Here is a 16,986-nt window from a genome sequence, read left to right on the forward strand (position 1 = left end):
AGTAAATTGGATTTACAGTGTATGTAGAGGATCCTCCACTGAGGATCCATATTCCACAATCAGTGGAGGATGAAAAACTGACCTTAACTTTAAAATTTAAAAAAAAGAGAGAAAAAGAAAATCTCAAGAAAGCAAATCATAATAGCCATCTTATAATAGCCTCAGTATTGCAGTTACCATGCAACTGAAGTGGTGTGGGAGTTATTGTAAAGTGGGTGATATTACTCAGCAGAGCATCCCAAACTTTTAATTGCTGTGTATTATGCTCCAGAATCACCAAACACATTTTAAATATATCTTGTCTTCTGAGGTATTTCTTTTTAACTTGCAAATTCTTTTTGATCAAGCAAGATCACAATTTGGGAGAAAAACTAATACTGAAGTACTGAAATATGATTGTCTATGAATGGTTAATGCCTCTCCCGGGCTTTTCTTTGATCATCTAGTAGTGGAGAAAATCAGAGGTAATACTTAACTTTGAATAGCCAAAATGTTTTGCTTAAAGTCACAAAAATATGTCACAAAAATATCTTCAAATGCATTCATAATATATACAGAAACAAAACTTGAATTTAAGTGAGTGTAAGTATTTGAAAAAGCAACATTACCTGAAGGTATCTCCAGCAGAGGATATTAACATAATAGTCACACATCCCTAAGAGACAAAGCGGTTAGATCTCTGCCAGATTTTTGCTTGATAATTCAATCAGCTTTTAATAACAAGACCTACTTCAGAGTCTCCATACAGAACACAGCATTTATCCTGGCCATTGTAGCTATGAGCAGAACAACAAACACTGTGTAAAGAATTCATTTAGGTAATCATAAGACGATGCTAGCGTGAAGAATTGCTGCTCACCTGTAGTCCACTGTCAGGGGTATTGTTTCTAGTTCACTGATCTGACAATAAGGCTCCAGAGAGAAAAGGTTATAAAGCTGGAGCTCTCTGTCCCTGCACGATAGTAAAGATATCTACATAAACAAACTTAGCAGAGCCCGGGACCTGTAGTTAACGAGACTAAATTTTATTTCACCACTTCTCATTACCCTGTCGCGATCATCAGCTTGTTGTACTCGCTCATCAGAGCAAAGTCACTTGCCCATTTTGACTTTGTATTTGTTGGATCTTCATTCTGTGAGAATTAACAAATACATTAAAAACTCATATTTACAAAATTCAAGGTCACTTTGAAATTACAATTGACCTGCTGTTCTGAGTTTGCTGTTTGTTATGTTAGCTAAATAATATGAATATGCTACAATCACCGTTAGAACAATTTTAAAGGTTTAAATGCTTTTCAAAAAAATGTTTTTATTTAAATGCCCTCATCGCTGATGTGCTGCATATTCCAGTATCAGTAATTATTTCCACAGTGTCACAATACCTGCCTCTTTTAGGAATTTACTGGTCTTTTTAAAAATATATACACTGGCAAGCTGGTTTGAAAGAATGTTCAACAGGAACTATTTAACTCAAGGCTGAATGCAACAGACTTTAAAAAGTCATCAGGAAGTAATCATGGTGTTGACAGTAAGCATTCAGGTAAATGTGCACAAGCTGAAACATACAAACAGGTGTTTGCTCTTCTGGGGTTTAAGTTCAGGACTCCAGTGGCAAGCACACCCATCTTCTCGCACTGTTACGATGGTGCCATCATGAGTAGACTGGATGTTGACAATAGGAATCCCATGATTAAAGGAATTCATGGTGGCTGGCAGAATGAAGGCCACCTGGTTGTTGCGTCTTGCAGTTTCCTCCTGCCCTTTATACTGCTGCAGCATGTATGTGGAGAACTCACCCTGTATCACATTATGTTGTGTGTTAGAAATGCCAGTGTTCTTCTGTATATTATTATTATTACATTTGTATCACTTCTTTATGGAATTATTTTTAGCCTTTTCTTTACTAACCTAAAATTTTGCAATTAAATTAAAGGTCATAATCCAATGTCCAGGGAAGATACATTACTATTACTGCACAAGATGAATATATTAGTTTACAGTCAACCTAGGGCTAGGAGGACTCTGATAATTATTAGTTATACTTGGTTCACAAATCCCCACTAGCCAAAGTAATTTTACTGCTGTCTAGCTTTTGTTTTTTTTAATTGCATAATCCTGGTGTTTACATACATGGGAAAGTGTTTTGAAGGGGTGTATGCTTCACAAAAAAACATAAATAATCTCACCCATGAAATCGTCCCTTTGCCTAAATAATCAATCTTCTTAAATAACCCTTGAATCTCCATGTAGGTCTGTGAAATTTAAAGAGTGGAAGAATGAACTGACACTTTTCTACGGTAAATTCTTCAGGCAATTTCCTTAATTGTAGATAAAGGGAAATACAGACGAGGCAGATTTAAAAAAAATCTGAGACAGAGATGCAAAAAGAGGTGTGATGCTATCTTACTGCATTAGGTAAATCCAAACACTTCTTCATCATAGGTCCAAATTTGGCCACATCAATGTATCTCAATCCACCTGATTCAAATTCCTTTGCAAGAAAAAAAAAATTAAATCACATTTCAGAAATGAATAACCAGACAATACATGTTTTAAAAAACAGAAGAGATCACACAATACCTCAAATGCTAGTTTCAGTTTCTCAAGGGTCTCAAGTGATATTTTCTCATCAATCTTAATCAGAAGGAGGGAATTGTGACAGTTACTATTATGCAAGGCAGCCTGGATTATTAGAATAAATCAGCATGGTGAAAAATAAAACAAGTAATTAAGTGTAATTGGCAAATATGCTTCTTCCATTTTTTTCACTCCATTTAAGCAGTTCTTAAAATCTGAGTGCTAAAAATGCAAATTAAAAGTATTTATTTATGTATATATTTATTTTACACTGAACCATTATCAGCACATATGATTAGGGCTCAACCTCAGAGTATAATTACTATCTGTAATGGTCACCACAGGCACCACCAGCAATGTCATGTCTCGAAGATGCTTCCACAAGGCTGGATGGCAGGCCATGCTCTCTGTGTTAATGGCCTATCCTCAGATTTTCCATGGTTTCCTAGCAACTGGTCCTTGATCCATGAAGCTCTTTGATCTATCATTAATAAATAACACGGATAAACAGCCTAATTCCTCAAGGATGAAACTAGGGTTGAGGTTTCCCCACGGTATCTCCTGAACTGGGGAGATAATTGTTTAATCAGTCAGAGTGATGGAAGGACTAAAAGTGTTCACATAACCTCGACTGCTTTGCAGATCCCTTTATAAGAGATGCATAACTTTGAACTCCTGAGCCTTTTCTGCCTAATCTGTTAAGGCGCACTGCCCATTACATTAGCTAGGAGTCTGACTGACATCTGCAACTGAAACCCACAAAGTTGAGCTGCTGCATTTGCACCAGCCTCCCACATAATTCTATCATTTTTGTCAGCTTGAAAGCTTGAATTTGAATCTACTGGGGACCTTTTAAGTAGTTGGCTCAGCCACAATGTTTGTTTTACTTTGGCCTGAAACATGGCCATCCTGGGCTCTGGGATAGATTGTCCTGCCCGATGTGCTGTCAGGGAGCAAGTAAATTGATCATCAACTTGATTTAAAATGGCATTTTTGGCATTAGCTCACATCCATGCTGCTACTGGTAGGATGTGCTTCAGCTGTAGTCAAGTTTAAAAGCTCTTCGGGATCTGTAACAGGGTCTGTAAAGTCAAGTTCAGAACTGCAGCACTCTAGTGACATCTTCAGGCTAAATGTAGCAACTCTAGAAAAGAAAGCTCATGGGCAAGGGGTGAAAATATATAATGATGTTATCCCATCTGGACTTTGTTCTTGGAGAGATGGTTTGGTTAACATTTATTCACTCATTTCATTTCGCATTTAGCTTGATATTTAGATTTTTACCTTGAGGTTGTAGGTTGAATTGATGAGGTGATATTGCTGTCTCGTGATTTTCTCATTATCTCCGAGTGTGACAGAGTGTCTCCGTCTGCTCTGTTTGAGCAGCTCTTTCACCAACCAGTCAGGCTGTTCTTTTCCATCCTTGCTGTCAGTCAGTTGTCTTGGTACTGAAGAATCATCTGCTTTCTCATCCCGATATCCCAGCCCAGATGTGTTTCTTGTCCTCTCCTCTAAACCACTCAGTTCTGAGAGGATGCTGGAGGATTTGATATATGGGTAAGTAACGTTTAAATTTCAGTTATACAAGAAGGGACTTATTAGAGGAATCAAAATTCTCACATGTTTGAAAAAGAAACATTAGCGATGTTGCATATGATCTGTTTAATCCTAGGAATGTGATTATGATTCCCAGGTGACAGTGCTTCCTGCATTACAGGATAACTACTAAGTACTACCACAGATGGCAACACAAGCCCCATGACTACAGCAAACATTTTGTAACTAAGACCGAGAATAAAGCAAGGCTTCAACTTTCATCACTTGTCTAGACATTTAAACTCTGTTGGAGCTGACATTTAAAAGCAATGTGATTTCCAGTGGCGGCATGGTAAACAATAACAGAGCAGATTACCTGTGTACATGTTGAGTCTCTAATCTTCCTGAAGCTGAAGAAGAGCGAACCTTTTTCCCCAAAGGCATTCTTTTTAATTCCTGTATCTTAAAGGTTGGTGTGACGTAAAAGGCACATTTTAGTGTTAAACATTTCTTCAAAGAGACCTCCAAACAGACGTTAATCAGTCAGATCTTACACTAGCTCACCTGATACTCACTTATGCATTACACCTGAACAGAGCAGGTGGCCCCGTGGTAACTAAGACACCAAAAGTGACAACTGAGACTACACAGCTTAAAACAAGACCCAGTGCTTGCAAAGAATCAGGGCTGTGACCATGTAAACATTGCAAATGGATAGAAATAAGCTATTGAGATATTGTTCTGTATTTTAAACTACTGTGCCACATTTTAACTTTCACTTCATTTAATTTACATTGCAAACCTACAGTTGCTAATATGTGTCAACAAAGGTTAAGCATTTTTCTTTTATTGTTATCAAGCTGTATAAGAATTGAGTTAAGTCCGATTGGGGAATATATTTTATATAAAACTAAGAGGAGCACGAGAACATTTGATTATTGGGCACAGACGTTAGGTCACAATATCACGCACACAAAAACTAAATCAGCAAAAATGAATTCTTTCATCTTTAATTCATAATATTATTGTGCTGATTTTACAGAGTGAACTGAGATTACATAAAAACACAAACAGCTAATATAAAATGATGAAATTCAGTGAGGTCCTGGCCAGCTTGAGCTCCACTCTGGCGAGTCTGACTCACGCACAGCTGCTGGAAGTTTATTGACTTTCTCCTTATTGTTTGGACAGACATCTTTACTCAAAACCACTTTTAGAGCCTCCTGCTCTGTAAAACAAAAGATAAAAACCAACATAAGCACATCAGTCAAACCACAATCACTGAATAATCTGTTATAAAGCTAAAACATCAAATAAAATAAAATAAAATAAACTGGTGCTAACCCCTTTTAGGTAAAATTCTGTGTAACTGCTCCAGCTCCTGGGGTGTCAGAGACTTCATCACAGATGTGACAGTATTGACTGGCTTTCCGAAAAAATGGTCATAGGTTGTTACATTAGCACGATTCTTCTGAATCTGCAAGTTTCTTGGTACAACAGTGGGAACTGTAACACAGAGAATCATCATCTAATACACTGCAAATCACCAGAGCCGCTGTTTACATGCATCTTCTATAGTTTTTGAGTAGACAGTACCTATACCGGGGCAGGTCACATTTGGATCTTTTTTGCAGCAGTGAGAAACACTGACCACGAGTTCAGATTTTTGGTTTGGCTGGCGATAATTGGCCCTCATCACAGTGTCAGTAGACAGTGATATGCGGTGCCTGTTGTGCATAGGTGCAAACCATCTGGCTGCTTTTTCAGTGTCATTGTACTCTGTCAAGAAGAAAACACCATGACAAAAAGAAAATGAATGGCAAATGGAAAATGAACTGTAGAGAGAAATATCATGAAATGTTATGACATCTGGATATTCCTGTGTGCACGGATGTCTTCAGCCATTCTGACGAGTTCTCGTATACATGAGATTGACTGAAAATTGTGTACCTTGAGGTGTACCCATGAAGTCACATTTGTAAGTGGAGAGGTACTGTGCGGTTAGGGCCTTACGGATCTCACCCTCAGAAGGGAGGCATTTCAAAGGGAATGCAATATGGTCAGAGTTTCTGGCAACATCCCTTGGCAGCCTCCACATCATGAAAGACTTGGGGAAAAATAGCTTAATTTAAAGGTTACAATACACTGTGAAAGGTCAAGCATGCCATTTCACTATAAATGTAAAAACTGAGGGTTGGTACTAACCTTGCTGGGATGCGGGTTATTTCTCCTCTGCCCTGAGGCTGTTCCTGTACGAATGCATTCAGGTTTACAGGCAGGCTTCCAGCTAAAGTCCTTACTGTATATACTTGAACCAAAAGGTCCAGACTGTGAATATGAGTCTATCAATGACGTTGACAGGGGCTTCCTACATAAGTACCAGCACAGACACATAATTACACACACAACCATGCATAATGTGTATGCTTATTTAGAGCCTCATAAGTCCATGATTTTACTTACAGGAAAATATCTGCAGCTGAACTTGGCTGGTAGACGAATTGCCTTTTGTGAGTTGTTTCATATGGATCCCACCACTGTTTCCCCCCTGGAAAAAATACTACTATACTGTAACTACTTTTTTTTTTAAAAGTATTTCAATCAGTGTAAACATGGCACAATGTAAACATCTAAACCTGAGTTCAAATTAAACTTTTTGATCTACATAGTAACGACAGTATAACAAAGGCTACAAAGGCTACTGTATACCTCTGTAATGTAACTGTGCTTAAAATAAATGTTACTTTTTGATCTATTAAAATGTAGACTTGTACTAAAAACACGAATCTGTACTTCTAAGTTCTGTAGTTCTCTGTAATTTTAATATTATGCAGATTTTGCTTGAAATATTAACATGGACTTCAAAAATCACATAAAACAAAAACATACTGGAAAATTTACTGTTAGTCAATCTGGTCAAAATTGCCACGTAAAACATGAGTAGTAATTGGTGCATCTGTTTAATAAGGGAGTATAAAATGGGATATTGTGACTGTGGTGCATGTGCTTGTATTATAAGGATTTGTTAGAGGTGCCTTATATATATAGTAACAGACATATAAGGTGCCTTATATGCAATGTTCTCTCTAATTTTTCATGTGTCTGACAAACTCCCTGAGCGATCCCTTGGACCACTGTGAGCAACAGTAGATGTGTGCACTGTGGTCACGCCAGCATCGAATCCAACTTACATGGTTGGATTAAAATAATTTATTAAAATAATCAAATTACAGCATTTACATTTATGTTAGACTACTTTTAATTAACTGCTTTAGCCCACTTACAATGATAATTTAAAAACATCTTGTTCATGACCTGTGTAGTATGTTAACACTATTGGAAGTAAAAATAACTTGAACTCCAATTTTGAAAACACAACTTTCTTTTTTTTTTTTTTATAAAGCGGACTTGTATTATGAGTATGGGTCTGTGGTCTGGGAGAGAGTCCTGTAACTCTCTGTCTGCAAGATACAGTATATAAAGACCAATGTTGGGCAATTAATTATATAGTTACTTCTTAAAAAAGTTACTGAGTTTTGCAAACAACAAAGTTTTTTGCAGATGTTTACCAAAAAATGCTGCCAAGGCGTTTTTTAAACAAACATTTCAAAATATTTACAGAACAGCCAGCTGTTCTGCATCAAATTTGATGCCTCACAAATTATTTGTGCTACTCCAAAAAACCATTTCTGTCCACTATGAGATAAAGGAGAACATCAAAAGCCTGATACCTGCAGGCCTGACAACAGGAGATGTATCACTGCTGTAACACCTGTAACATTCAGCAGTCGCCTCATTGTTCTGACGCACACAACAAAACTACTGACTACACTACACACTAACTACACAAGATTTGCGCTAAACGTTGCAAATCTCTCGCATTTCAAAACCGCCGTCACTCCTAAAACTTTCTGGAGTGCTTTCGAGCGTTTTCCTTATATGTTTTTACCGTTTCTTCCCGCAGTAAATATAAACAACGATAGTAATCAGGAAGAAAACCAAACATTGCATATATTTTTATCATAACTCTGGTTTTACGTGGCCTATCAACACAATTTAAAAACTGGTATAAAGTCCACACTTTTTCCGTCAATTGTTCCGTCTGTCCTGCTCACATCTCCAATGGTTGTACACGCTGTCATTAACGTGGCTTCACTCCACATCAGCCACGCCGCTTTGCTAGCTAGAACACCGGTGTCGGCACATAAGGAGAGAAGGGTCTGGCTGCAGCCAGGTACTCTTGGGGGCATAAGTTGATTAGCTGCGCATTTACGTGAATGTGAATTGCGTGACTGGCTGGACTATGGGATAAGGTGGCATCGTTCTAATCCCATACTGGAGCAGCCAGTCACTTACTGACTAACACTGCAAAACAGAATTGTTAAAGTTTAAATTTTAATTTCAATTCAGGTTAGATTTTTTTTTGTGCGCAACGCAGATTTTTTCTGCGCAGAGACCGTGCCATCAGTGCGCAATTGCGCACGCACGCAGTTTAGAGGGAACATTGCATAGGCCTATGTCTGTTACAGGTGATAGTGGGCAAAACAATTCCTAACTTCTCAAATCTTATAATCTGACAAATACTCATATTACAACCACAAACAACTAAAAATAACACCCCAAAATAATAAAAACTAAACATTTTAAAACAAGAAAAAACAAAACATAAAAAAGCAGATAAGTAAGTTTAAAAAACACAAAACTGGTATAACATGTACGTTAATTAAACAAAACCTTTTGATGTTACAATAACATGCAAAATAAATGTAAGAAAACATTTTAAGTTCCATACTGGGTTTCTTTTTGTGTTTACCTATCCTTGGTTTAACATTACCTTGCGTTGCCATTGGTGACTGCTGGTTTGTTCTAGCACCTCCTCTTATAGCTGATTTCAGTGTACTTAAATCCATTTAATTTTTAGATGAAAAGTTACTTCATTGGTATCCTGATGAAAAGCATATGCTGACAATTCCTGTGAGTATTAAAATTAGAGCATTATACGTACACAAGCTTTATCTACACAGTGTCAAAGCTGATCCAAGCAGGATGTAGTATGCACTGTGGTTATGGAGACCTACAACATTTAAACAGAAGCACAGCAGGGGAGATGTTGAATTAAAAATTTAGCATTGTTACAGGCGCCTTATATGTCTGTTACTGGTGATAGTGGGTAGTAACTAAGTACATTTGGGTATATTTTTCGGTAATCAATATTCAACTCATCAACAATTCAAAGAGAAATAACTTACAGCAATAGATTTAATAGTTCCTGAACATTTTATAAATAAAAAACATTAAAAGAGAAATGGGCAATTCTTCTGTACTGCACTTCTTTCAACTGTATTACACATCTTTTAACTGTATAAACTAAACTTTAGATAATATCATGATTTGTTTTTTCTAAAAATAGTACATGACATAAAATAAGATATTTCATAGTTGCAGGAGGTAAACATTTAACATTTTGGCTTTGTTCATCCATCCTTGTCCACACAAAAAATTGACTTCAGAAGTTTTCACTATTAGAAGTCACCTCAAAGCTTTGCTATTATTACTTTTGCTGCTGCTAAAAATGATAACACTACATTCCCTAACTTAAAAGTGAGTGCTTCCTAAACCTAATAACTAGTTTGACCACTTTTGGCAGCAATGACTATAGTATATACAATCAAGCATTTGTGATAACTGGCAATGAGTCTTAGAATTGTTTTAATTTAGGCCCAGTGAAGGATTTTCAAACATGAATGACCTGTTTAAGGTCACGCAAAAGCATTTCAATTGGATTTAACCTTGGTCTCTGAGTAGGCCGCTCTAAAACCATCCTTTTATTTATTATTTTTTGAGACATTCAGAGACTTAGACTTGTGCATAACCAAACTGTACTTCACAGCTTTGGGTCACAAACTGATGGCCGGATATTATTCTTCAGGATTTTCTGATAGAAAGCAGAATTCATGGTTCCATCAGTTTCGACAAGTTGGCCAGAACCTGAAGCAGTATAGCATCCTGAAATCATCACACTAGCACCACCATGTCTGACTGCTGGTTTGATGTCCTTTTTATGAAATGCTATGTTAGTTTTATGCAAGGCTTCCAAAAAGTTGTACTTTTGTCCCATCAGTCCACAGAATATTTTCTCAAAAGTTTTGGGATGTTCTTTGGAGGATGTTTTTTGGCAAATGCGAGACAAGCCTATGTATTCTTGTTGATCAGCAGTAAACTCACCCATGGATGCTACTTTTTTCCCAGTCTCTTTCTTATTGTTGAATTATGAACACTGACCTTATTGGCACATTCCAGTTACCTCATACGTTGGGTGACAGAACTCAGGAGGGATGTTACTCCCGAGTTAGTGCATTTTAGTAATAAATATAAAGAAAAACAGGATTTGATTTGCTTCTCAACAAGGAAGAGCCATTCCTGTGTCGCAAACAATACAGCATAATACTTGCTTTTTGTAATATGCTGTATTTGTATTATGCACAGCTGCAGGTTGGTGGGGCTGGTACTTTCAGAAAAGAAAATTGGAGTCGAAGGGACATTCCAGACCAACAAAAAAAAACATCTTAAGGCAACTGTTGTTGTAGTTAAAAAAAAATTAATTGAACTGAAATAAATATAACAATTGCAACTGGGAACTTGGAAATTCCGACTTAATCTGAAATGCAGGATAACTGAGGGTAGTGAGACTGCGAGTTTTTTTTAGATATTGCTCTGGGTTCTTTTATGACCTCATGGACGAGTTGTCAATCCACTCTTTTGAGCCCTTTTAGTAGGCTGGAAAATCCTGGGAAGGTTTCCTGTACAAAGTTGTTGCATGATGTGATTTTGGGATCTTTAAGACCACTAGTGGTGTGCGGATCGATACTGAAATATCGATTCTTCTGATACCAGTAAGTTATGTTGTAGAATCGATTCTCATATTAAAATATCGATATTTTAGTACTTTGGGGTAAATTTGTAGTTTATCATTAAAAGGAACACAGTAGAAAGAAACTATATCATTCGGATCGTCTAAATTGGAAGGAACTACTTCCTCTTACGCCTTTCATAGTCATATGTGAAACATGGCTGTACATGATTCTACATGCTACATGATGATGTGTTTCCCTCTTTATGCACTGAAGCTGGCACGTTCCCTGAGTTTTTCCAGCAAGATGGTGCACCACCACATTATGGGTGCCAGGTCCGAGCATTCCTAGATGAACAGTTTCCTGGAAAGTGGATTGGTCGTCGTAGGCCAGTTGAATGGCCCCCAAGGTCTCCCGATCTGACCCGCTTAGACTTTTATCTTTGGGGGTCATCTGAAGGCAATTGTCTATGGTGTGAAGATATGAGATGTGCAGCACCTAAAACTACGGATACTGGATGCCTGTGCTGGCATTTCTCCTGCGGTGTTGCTATCAGTGTGTGAAGAGTGGGAGAAGAGGGTTGCATTCAAAATCCAACACAATGGGCAGCACATTGAACACATTTTATAAGTGGTCAGAAACTTGTAAATAACTCATGAAAGAATAAAGTTACGTTGAAACCAAGCACACCATTGTTTTTCTTGTGACATTACCAATAAGTTTGATGTGTCACATGGCCCTCTTCCTATTGAAAAAACAAAAGTTGTATCCAAGATGGCTGACTTCTAAATGGCCACCATGGTCACCACCAATCTTGAGGAGTTTGCCCCCTCACATATACTAATGTGCCACAAACAGGACTTTAATATCACCAACCATTCCCATTTTATTACGTTGTATCCATATAAATGGCCCACCCTGTATAAATGTGTGGCCGCCCCTTGGCGTACGCACTCACAACAATGGCAGAGTGTTAACGGAGTCATGTGCGGACGTATTTTACATCCACAAACAGCCAAGACGCGGTTTGCGATACATGTGGCAAGACAGTGAGGTGTTGTGGCAACACCACTAACCTCGTCAAACACCTCAGAGTAAATCATATCACAGAATATGATGAGCTTATGTTGAGGTGAACTGAAGAGGAGGAGAGGGACAGGTGCTGCTAGGGCGAGACAGACGTATCTCGCGGAGTCCTTTAGTGTTGCAGGCAGGCAACATGCTCAAATAGAGCACAACTTCAAGTTTTTTTTTATTTCTATATGATAATTCTGCATTATTAAGCAGTAAGAACAAGTAGTCTAATGTTCTGTAATCATTATGAAGCTATATTATTATATTATTATTACAATTACATAATACAATTATATATTGTATTATGAAATACAATGAAACATTAAGTTTTTGTACAAAGTATTGGTATCGGATCAGTATCGTCGATACCACCCTGAATTTTACTTGGTATCGGATCAGAAAGGAAATCAGTGGAATCGCACATCACTAAAGACCACTTCATTTTGTCAAAACCTAATTAAGTGCTTTCCATAGCCAGTGAAATTGAACTCCGCTTTTCAAAAAATGTGTTAAATCATACTTAATTCATTAATATTTAATAATAATTAATATTTCGCTGGATAAATGAAACTATCATTTAAAAACATTTTTAATTTATTCTTGTCTAATATTAAAACTTGCTTTAACATGTACATGTGGTAAAATAGACAATAAATAAATCAGAACGGGGACAAACACCCTTTCTCAAAGCAGTGTGTTACGTAAACGATATGATTCGCTGATAATGCTCCTTTAACGTAAGCTTAGGAGTAACTTCAAATTGCTAGTCTTTCCTTTTTGTTTTTTACTAATGGGGTCTGCATTTCTTTCCGTTTGTGTTTCCCTGCAGTTAAACTCACTGCCATTCAAGCCGAGCGCCATCACACCGCCGTGTTTTGAACAACCAACCGTTCAACAAGCAGGACTGACAGCGCGTGTCCAATAAGATACTCCAAGGAGTTGGCGGCAGCCAATGTCCGACAGCCGGTGCCCAACACACAGAATAAACACAGACGGATTCTCGCAGCCAAAAGACCGCGCACTGACGGTGCTTTTCGTCCCATTGTTTGAGACGTACCGACGTGCGGCTGGCCTCATATAGCGCTGTAGGGGTAAGCACTATAAACGTAATCTTAAACAAAGCGAATAGTGTGCGGCTCTTATGAATGAAACGATGCTCTGGGATATGCTTTGCACAGTATACATTAACGTTGTACGTAGTTGGTTGCATGGCTGAGCTGAATGGGATGCTAACTCAGTATCACGCTCCTGGTGTTTAACGTTATCTTGCTAACTTGGCTAAGTAGTTACCGTACAGTGACATTCACCACGGCCATGAGTAATAACTAAAATAAAGTGCCCATTGGATTAAAGGACAAGAGCCCTGATGGTCGAGTTAACTGTCTGCCACACTTCGCTTAACGTAACGTCCGCTGCTGTGGTGCGTGCTAAAGGTGGCTGGATGCTACCATAAAGGCTAGCGCTAGCTGGCTGTTGAATGTAGGTTAATACCGTTGACTGGTGCTGAGGCAACCGGAGTACGGCGATACAGGCAGAGCATCATTCTCCGGCATTAGTACGACTTTCACTAAACTTTTAGTCGAATAATATTTAGCGTTTAGACAGGTGACAGCAGTAACAGGCAAATTTGTCCTGAAGGACGTAAGGGGTGTTTGAAAACGGGCAGCTAGCCTTTGTTAGCAGTCTAATCAGCCATTTTCATAATCGTCTCCCGAGATGAGCACCGTGACATGCTAGCCTAGCTTGAAGGCTAACGCTGATAGCAAGAGGACACAAAGCAAGATGGCTAAAAGCTAATGAACAATCAAATGAGGTGGACGCTAATGTGTTCACGTAGAACCTTTAGCCGGTTAGCGTCACGTTATATTGTCGGAGTGCTAAAATTAAGCAGCACTATACTGTTTTTACTAGCTTGTATAGGTAAACGTTTGATCTAACGCGCCAGTAGAGTAATGTGTAGCTGATTGTAGTTTTAATAAATGCTAGCCTCTTCATACAATGGATCATCAGTCACCCCAGGCACCCTCCTCCCACCACCCAGTTTAAACAATAGATGTGAGGAACTGATGGAGTAGGAGGCAGACAATTGGCGAGGGCCATTCAGATGCTATTACTTACATTGCATGAAAGTGCTGGTATACTTTGAATTTAAAACTGTATTTTCTCTCCTTAAAATTTAGTAAGCCAAAATGGGGAAGGATCCAAAGAAGCCGAGGGGCAAAATGTCCTCATATGCCTACTTTGTGCAGACATGCCGGGAGGAGCATAAGAAGAAACACCCTGATGCCAGTGTCAACTTCTCAGAGTTCTCCAAGAAATGCTCTGAGCGATGGAAGGTAAAAGGAATTATTCATAATATTAGATTTTATTTTCAGTTTTCTAAATTCAGTATTTTATTTTTTAGATTGTTTAAAACTGGCTGTGTTTCTCCAAAGACAATGTCACCAAAAGAGAAAGGCAAGTTTGAAGACATGGCCAAGCAAGACAAGTTGCGTTATGAGCGGGAAATGAAGAATTACGTGCCTCCCAAGGGCCAGAAGAAGAAGCGATTCAAGGACCCCAATGCCCCCAAGAGACCACCGTATGTGCCATAATCTACACTTTCTCATTTTCTTTCAGACTGTAGGGGTATTTTGAGCAATTAAACGGCAACGTTTTTGTTTTTTCTTTCCGTTTCCTTCTTTTCCCCCCACAGGTCTGCATTTTTCCTCTTCTGTGCAGATTTTCGCCCAAAAATAAAAAGTGAAAATCCAGGCCTTTCCATTGGGGACACAGCAAAGAAGTTGGGAGAGATGTGGAATAGCTCATCTGCGGAAGAAAAGCAGCCATATGAGAAGAAGGCTGCCAAGTTGAAGGAGAAATATGACAAGGTGATAATCCAAAATGACATGGAAGTTAAACTTGTTGATTTGATAGAAAAATGTTATTGTTTGTGGAGCATGGAAAAGAGCTTATCTCTCTGTTACAGGATATTGTTGCTTACCGCACAAAGGGAAAAGTGGATTCAGGACCAGCTGCTGCAGCTGATGATGATGATGATGACAATGAAGAAGAAGAAGAGGAAGGAGAAGAAGAAGAGGAAGATGAGGATGATGATGATGAGTAGCTCACTTGGGGATGGGACCTGCAGTTTTGTTTATGCCATATATCCTTATATCTCAATTCACCATCTTGAAAAACCGAAGTCAGATTGACCAAGATCATGTGTATATTTAATGTTTTTAAGATGTACAGTGTTATTCTCCTTTTCTTTTTCTTTTGTTTTTTTTGTAAAGTCAACACTACATATCTTACGTTTGGAATTTTCTAGTGGTAGTACTTTATCCCTGCCATATTATGTAACAGTCTAGGAGGACTACAAATAAGTATGAAAGTAACTAGTCTTTAGGTGTTCCAACTCAAAAATGAGATTTCTGAGTTGCTAGTGTATTTTTGTTTATTTTGAAAAATATTTTTTTATGTGCTGTCCCAATGTCTTTTTATTGTTCTTTGAATACCACTCTAATATCAAATGCAGCTGTCGACATTCAAGAATGTCTTCAATAAAGGTCGTTTTTTTTTTTTAACAAGTTTGTTTTTTTTTTTTTCCTCCTAATTTTAATCATCTCACAATATCTAAAAACTACCAAACTTCCATGTATTCTATATTCATTACATGCAAATAGGGCCCTTCAGTCCATCTGTAATTCTGTGTTGGGTGTTTCTCATCTTCCTCTTGGGTTCAGGTTTGTTAGCTGCCCAATAATGCGGTCAGCAAGCTATTTGATAGTTTTGGCACTGTGGGAAGCTTCTAGGTCTTGCTGTAAAAGGAAATAAGAATCTCTATAAAGCCTGTCAGCAGTGGAAAGCAAGAAGTACTCTAAAATCTAGTGGTTCAGTATTAGGAATGCGGCAGTTGTAGCTCCTTTCCTAGTACTGAGCCACTAGACGTCCATGTTTGGTGGATCTTAATCCTCTGTCACCAGCCTCAGTTCTCTGTTTGCAAAGCTCTCCCAAGTTCCTGATTTGACTTAACTTGACAATCTTCTCTTTATATCACACTTCCCTTTTAGACAGATGTTTAAATACAGCAGTCTGCAAACAGCTTGCCTTTTTCACAAATGAGACTTAACCTCTTGTGGAGGATAACCATCATTATCTGCAAAACTGTCAAGTCAGTAGTCCATTTTTTTAAGTCTTGAATAATAAATGTACCTTTTTCAATCAAGTTCACAATACTAGTTAATCTATGAGTAATTCAGAGTTTGAGGCTTTTTATGTAAACAGATTGCTAATGGCACAAATGACTAAGGATAATTGACAAGTAATAATTCTTACTTACCAGTACTGGACTCATAGTATTATTAAGCCAGAAGGACAGATATTTGACAATAGCAAGTAATACGAACACAATTAAGGATATCACATTGTTCTATTGGAAAATAAACAAGCTTTTATTGATTTTAACAATTTAAGAAAAAGATATTGCCCAATGGCTGTTATTTGCAAAGTGCTAAGGCATTCACATCCTCAGCAATGTTTTATAAACTCTGGAAAGTAAGAAACATCGATCATGCTACAGTAGTTTGAGCAACCTCAATCCAGAAGGTGGCGCCATGATATAAAAAACCTGTATGTGTATGTGTGTGTGTGTGGCATTAAAAAACTTTAAACTACACTTGTTTTGTCATGTGCACACAAGCGACAAGTCCATATAGGTTCTACAGAGTGGTTTTTTGTTTTTTTTTTCCAGGATGATAATGACTCCATCTGTAGGACACGGAGGATCACTGCCTGGTTTAAAGGGACAGCTGTTAGCAGTCACCCAAAAAATGATCAAAACACCAGATTAGGGAATTTCTTTTGTAGGAATAGTTTTTGCTTTCCTCCTGGAGAGTTCCAGAGGCTTGGATAATCAATGCAAAAAGCACAAGAAGATGCTCCACTACATGATATTATTATGGAT

At 38.0% G+C, this 16,986-nt stretch overlaps 2 protein-coding genes across 3 annotated transcripts; one reads left to right on the forward strand and one right to left on the reverse strand.

Annotated features, from left to right (window-relative positions):
- Positions 1-5,210: 5,210 nt before the first annotated feature.
- Positions 5,211-9,026, reverse strand: tex26 (testis expressed 26). Its single transcript, XM_084951626.1, has 7 exons — positions 8,951-9,026; positions 6,580-6,664; positions 6,322-6,484; positions 6,067-6,223; positions 5,713-5,895; positions 5,461-5,622; positions 5,211-5,344 (listed from the first exon to the last, which is right to left on the reverse strand). The coding sequence occupies exons 1-7, from the start codon at positions 9,024-9,026 to the stop codon at positions 5,211-5,213; spliced, it is 960 nt and encodes a 319-aa protein (XP_084807752.1).
- A 3,887-nt stretch (positions 9,027-12,913) lies between these two features.
- On the forward strand, positions 12,914-16,698 carry hmgb1b (high mobility group box 1b). 2 transcript variants are annotated; one of them, XM_084950574.1, is made up of 5 exons: positions 12,914-13,132; positions 14,222-14,377; positions 14,477-14,622; positions 14,737-14,911; positions 15,010-16,698. In XM_084950574.1, the coding sequence occupies exons 2-5, from the start codon at positions 14,231-14,233 to the stop codon at positions 15,145-15,147; spliced, it is 606 nt and encodes a 201-aa protein (XP_084806700.1). In that variant the 5' UTR covers positions 12,914-13,132; positions 14,222-14,230; the 3' UTR covers positions 15,148-16,698. The 2 variants fall into 2 exon arrangements, with proteins under 2 accessions (XP_084806700.1, XP_084806701.1); XM_084950575.1 differs by lacking the exon at positions 12,914-13,132 and adding an exon at positions 13,490-13,596.
- Positions 16,699-16,986: the final 288 nt, after the last annotated feature.

This window comes from Perissodus microlepis, chromosome 14 (genome assembly GCF_051167445.1).
Source record: "Perissodus microlepis isolate ML-2025 ecotype Zambia chromosome 14, ASM5116744v1, whole genome shotgun sequence".
Classification (NCBI taxonomy): domain Eukaryota; kingdom Metazoa; phylum Chordata; class Actinopteri; order Cichliformes; family Cichlidae; genus Perissodus; species Perissodus microlepis.

Coding starts and splice junctions, on each gene's coding strand:
- tex26 (XM_084951626.1), bottom strand. CDS start 9,026: ATGGATTTAAGTACACTGAAATCAGCTATAAGAGGAGGTGCTAGAACA. Junction 6,665..8,950: donor GTCACCAATGGCAACGCAAG/GTAATGTTAAAC, acceptor TATTTTTTCCAG/GGGGGAAACAGTGGTGGGAT. Junction 5,623..5,712: donor TGTGACCTGCCCCGGTATAG/GTACTGTCTACT, acceptor TCTGTGTTACAG/TTCCCACTGTTGTACCAAGA.
- hmgb1b (XM_084950574.1), top strand. CDS start 14,231: ATGGGGAAGGATCCAAAGAAGCCGAGGGGCAAAATGTCCTCATATGCC. Junction 14,378..14,476: donor AATGCTCTGAGCGATGGAAG/GTAAAAGGAATT, acceptor GTTTCTCCAAAG/ACAATGTCACCAAAAGAGAA. Junction 14,623..14,736: donor AATGCCCCCAAGAGACCACC/GTATGTGCCATA, acceptor TTCCCCCCACAG/GTCTGCATTTTTCCTCTTCT.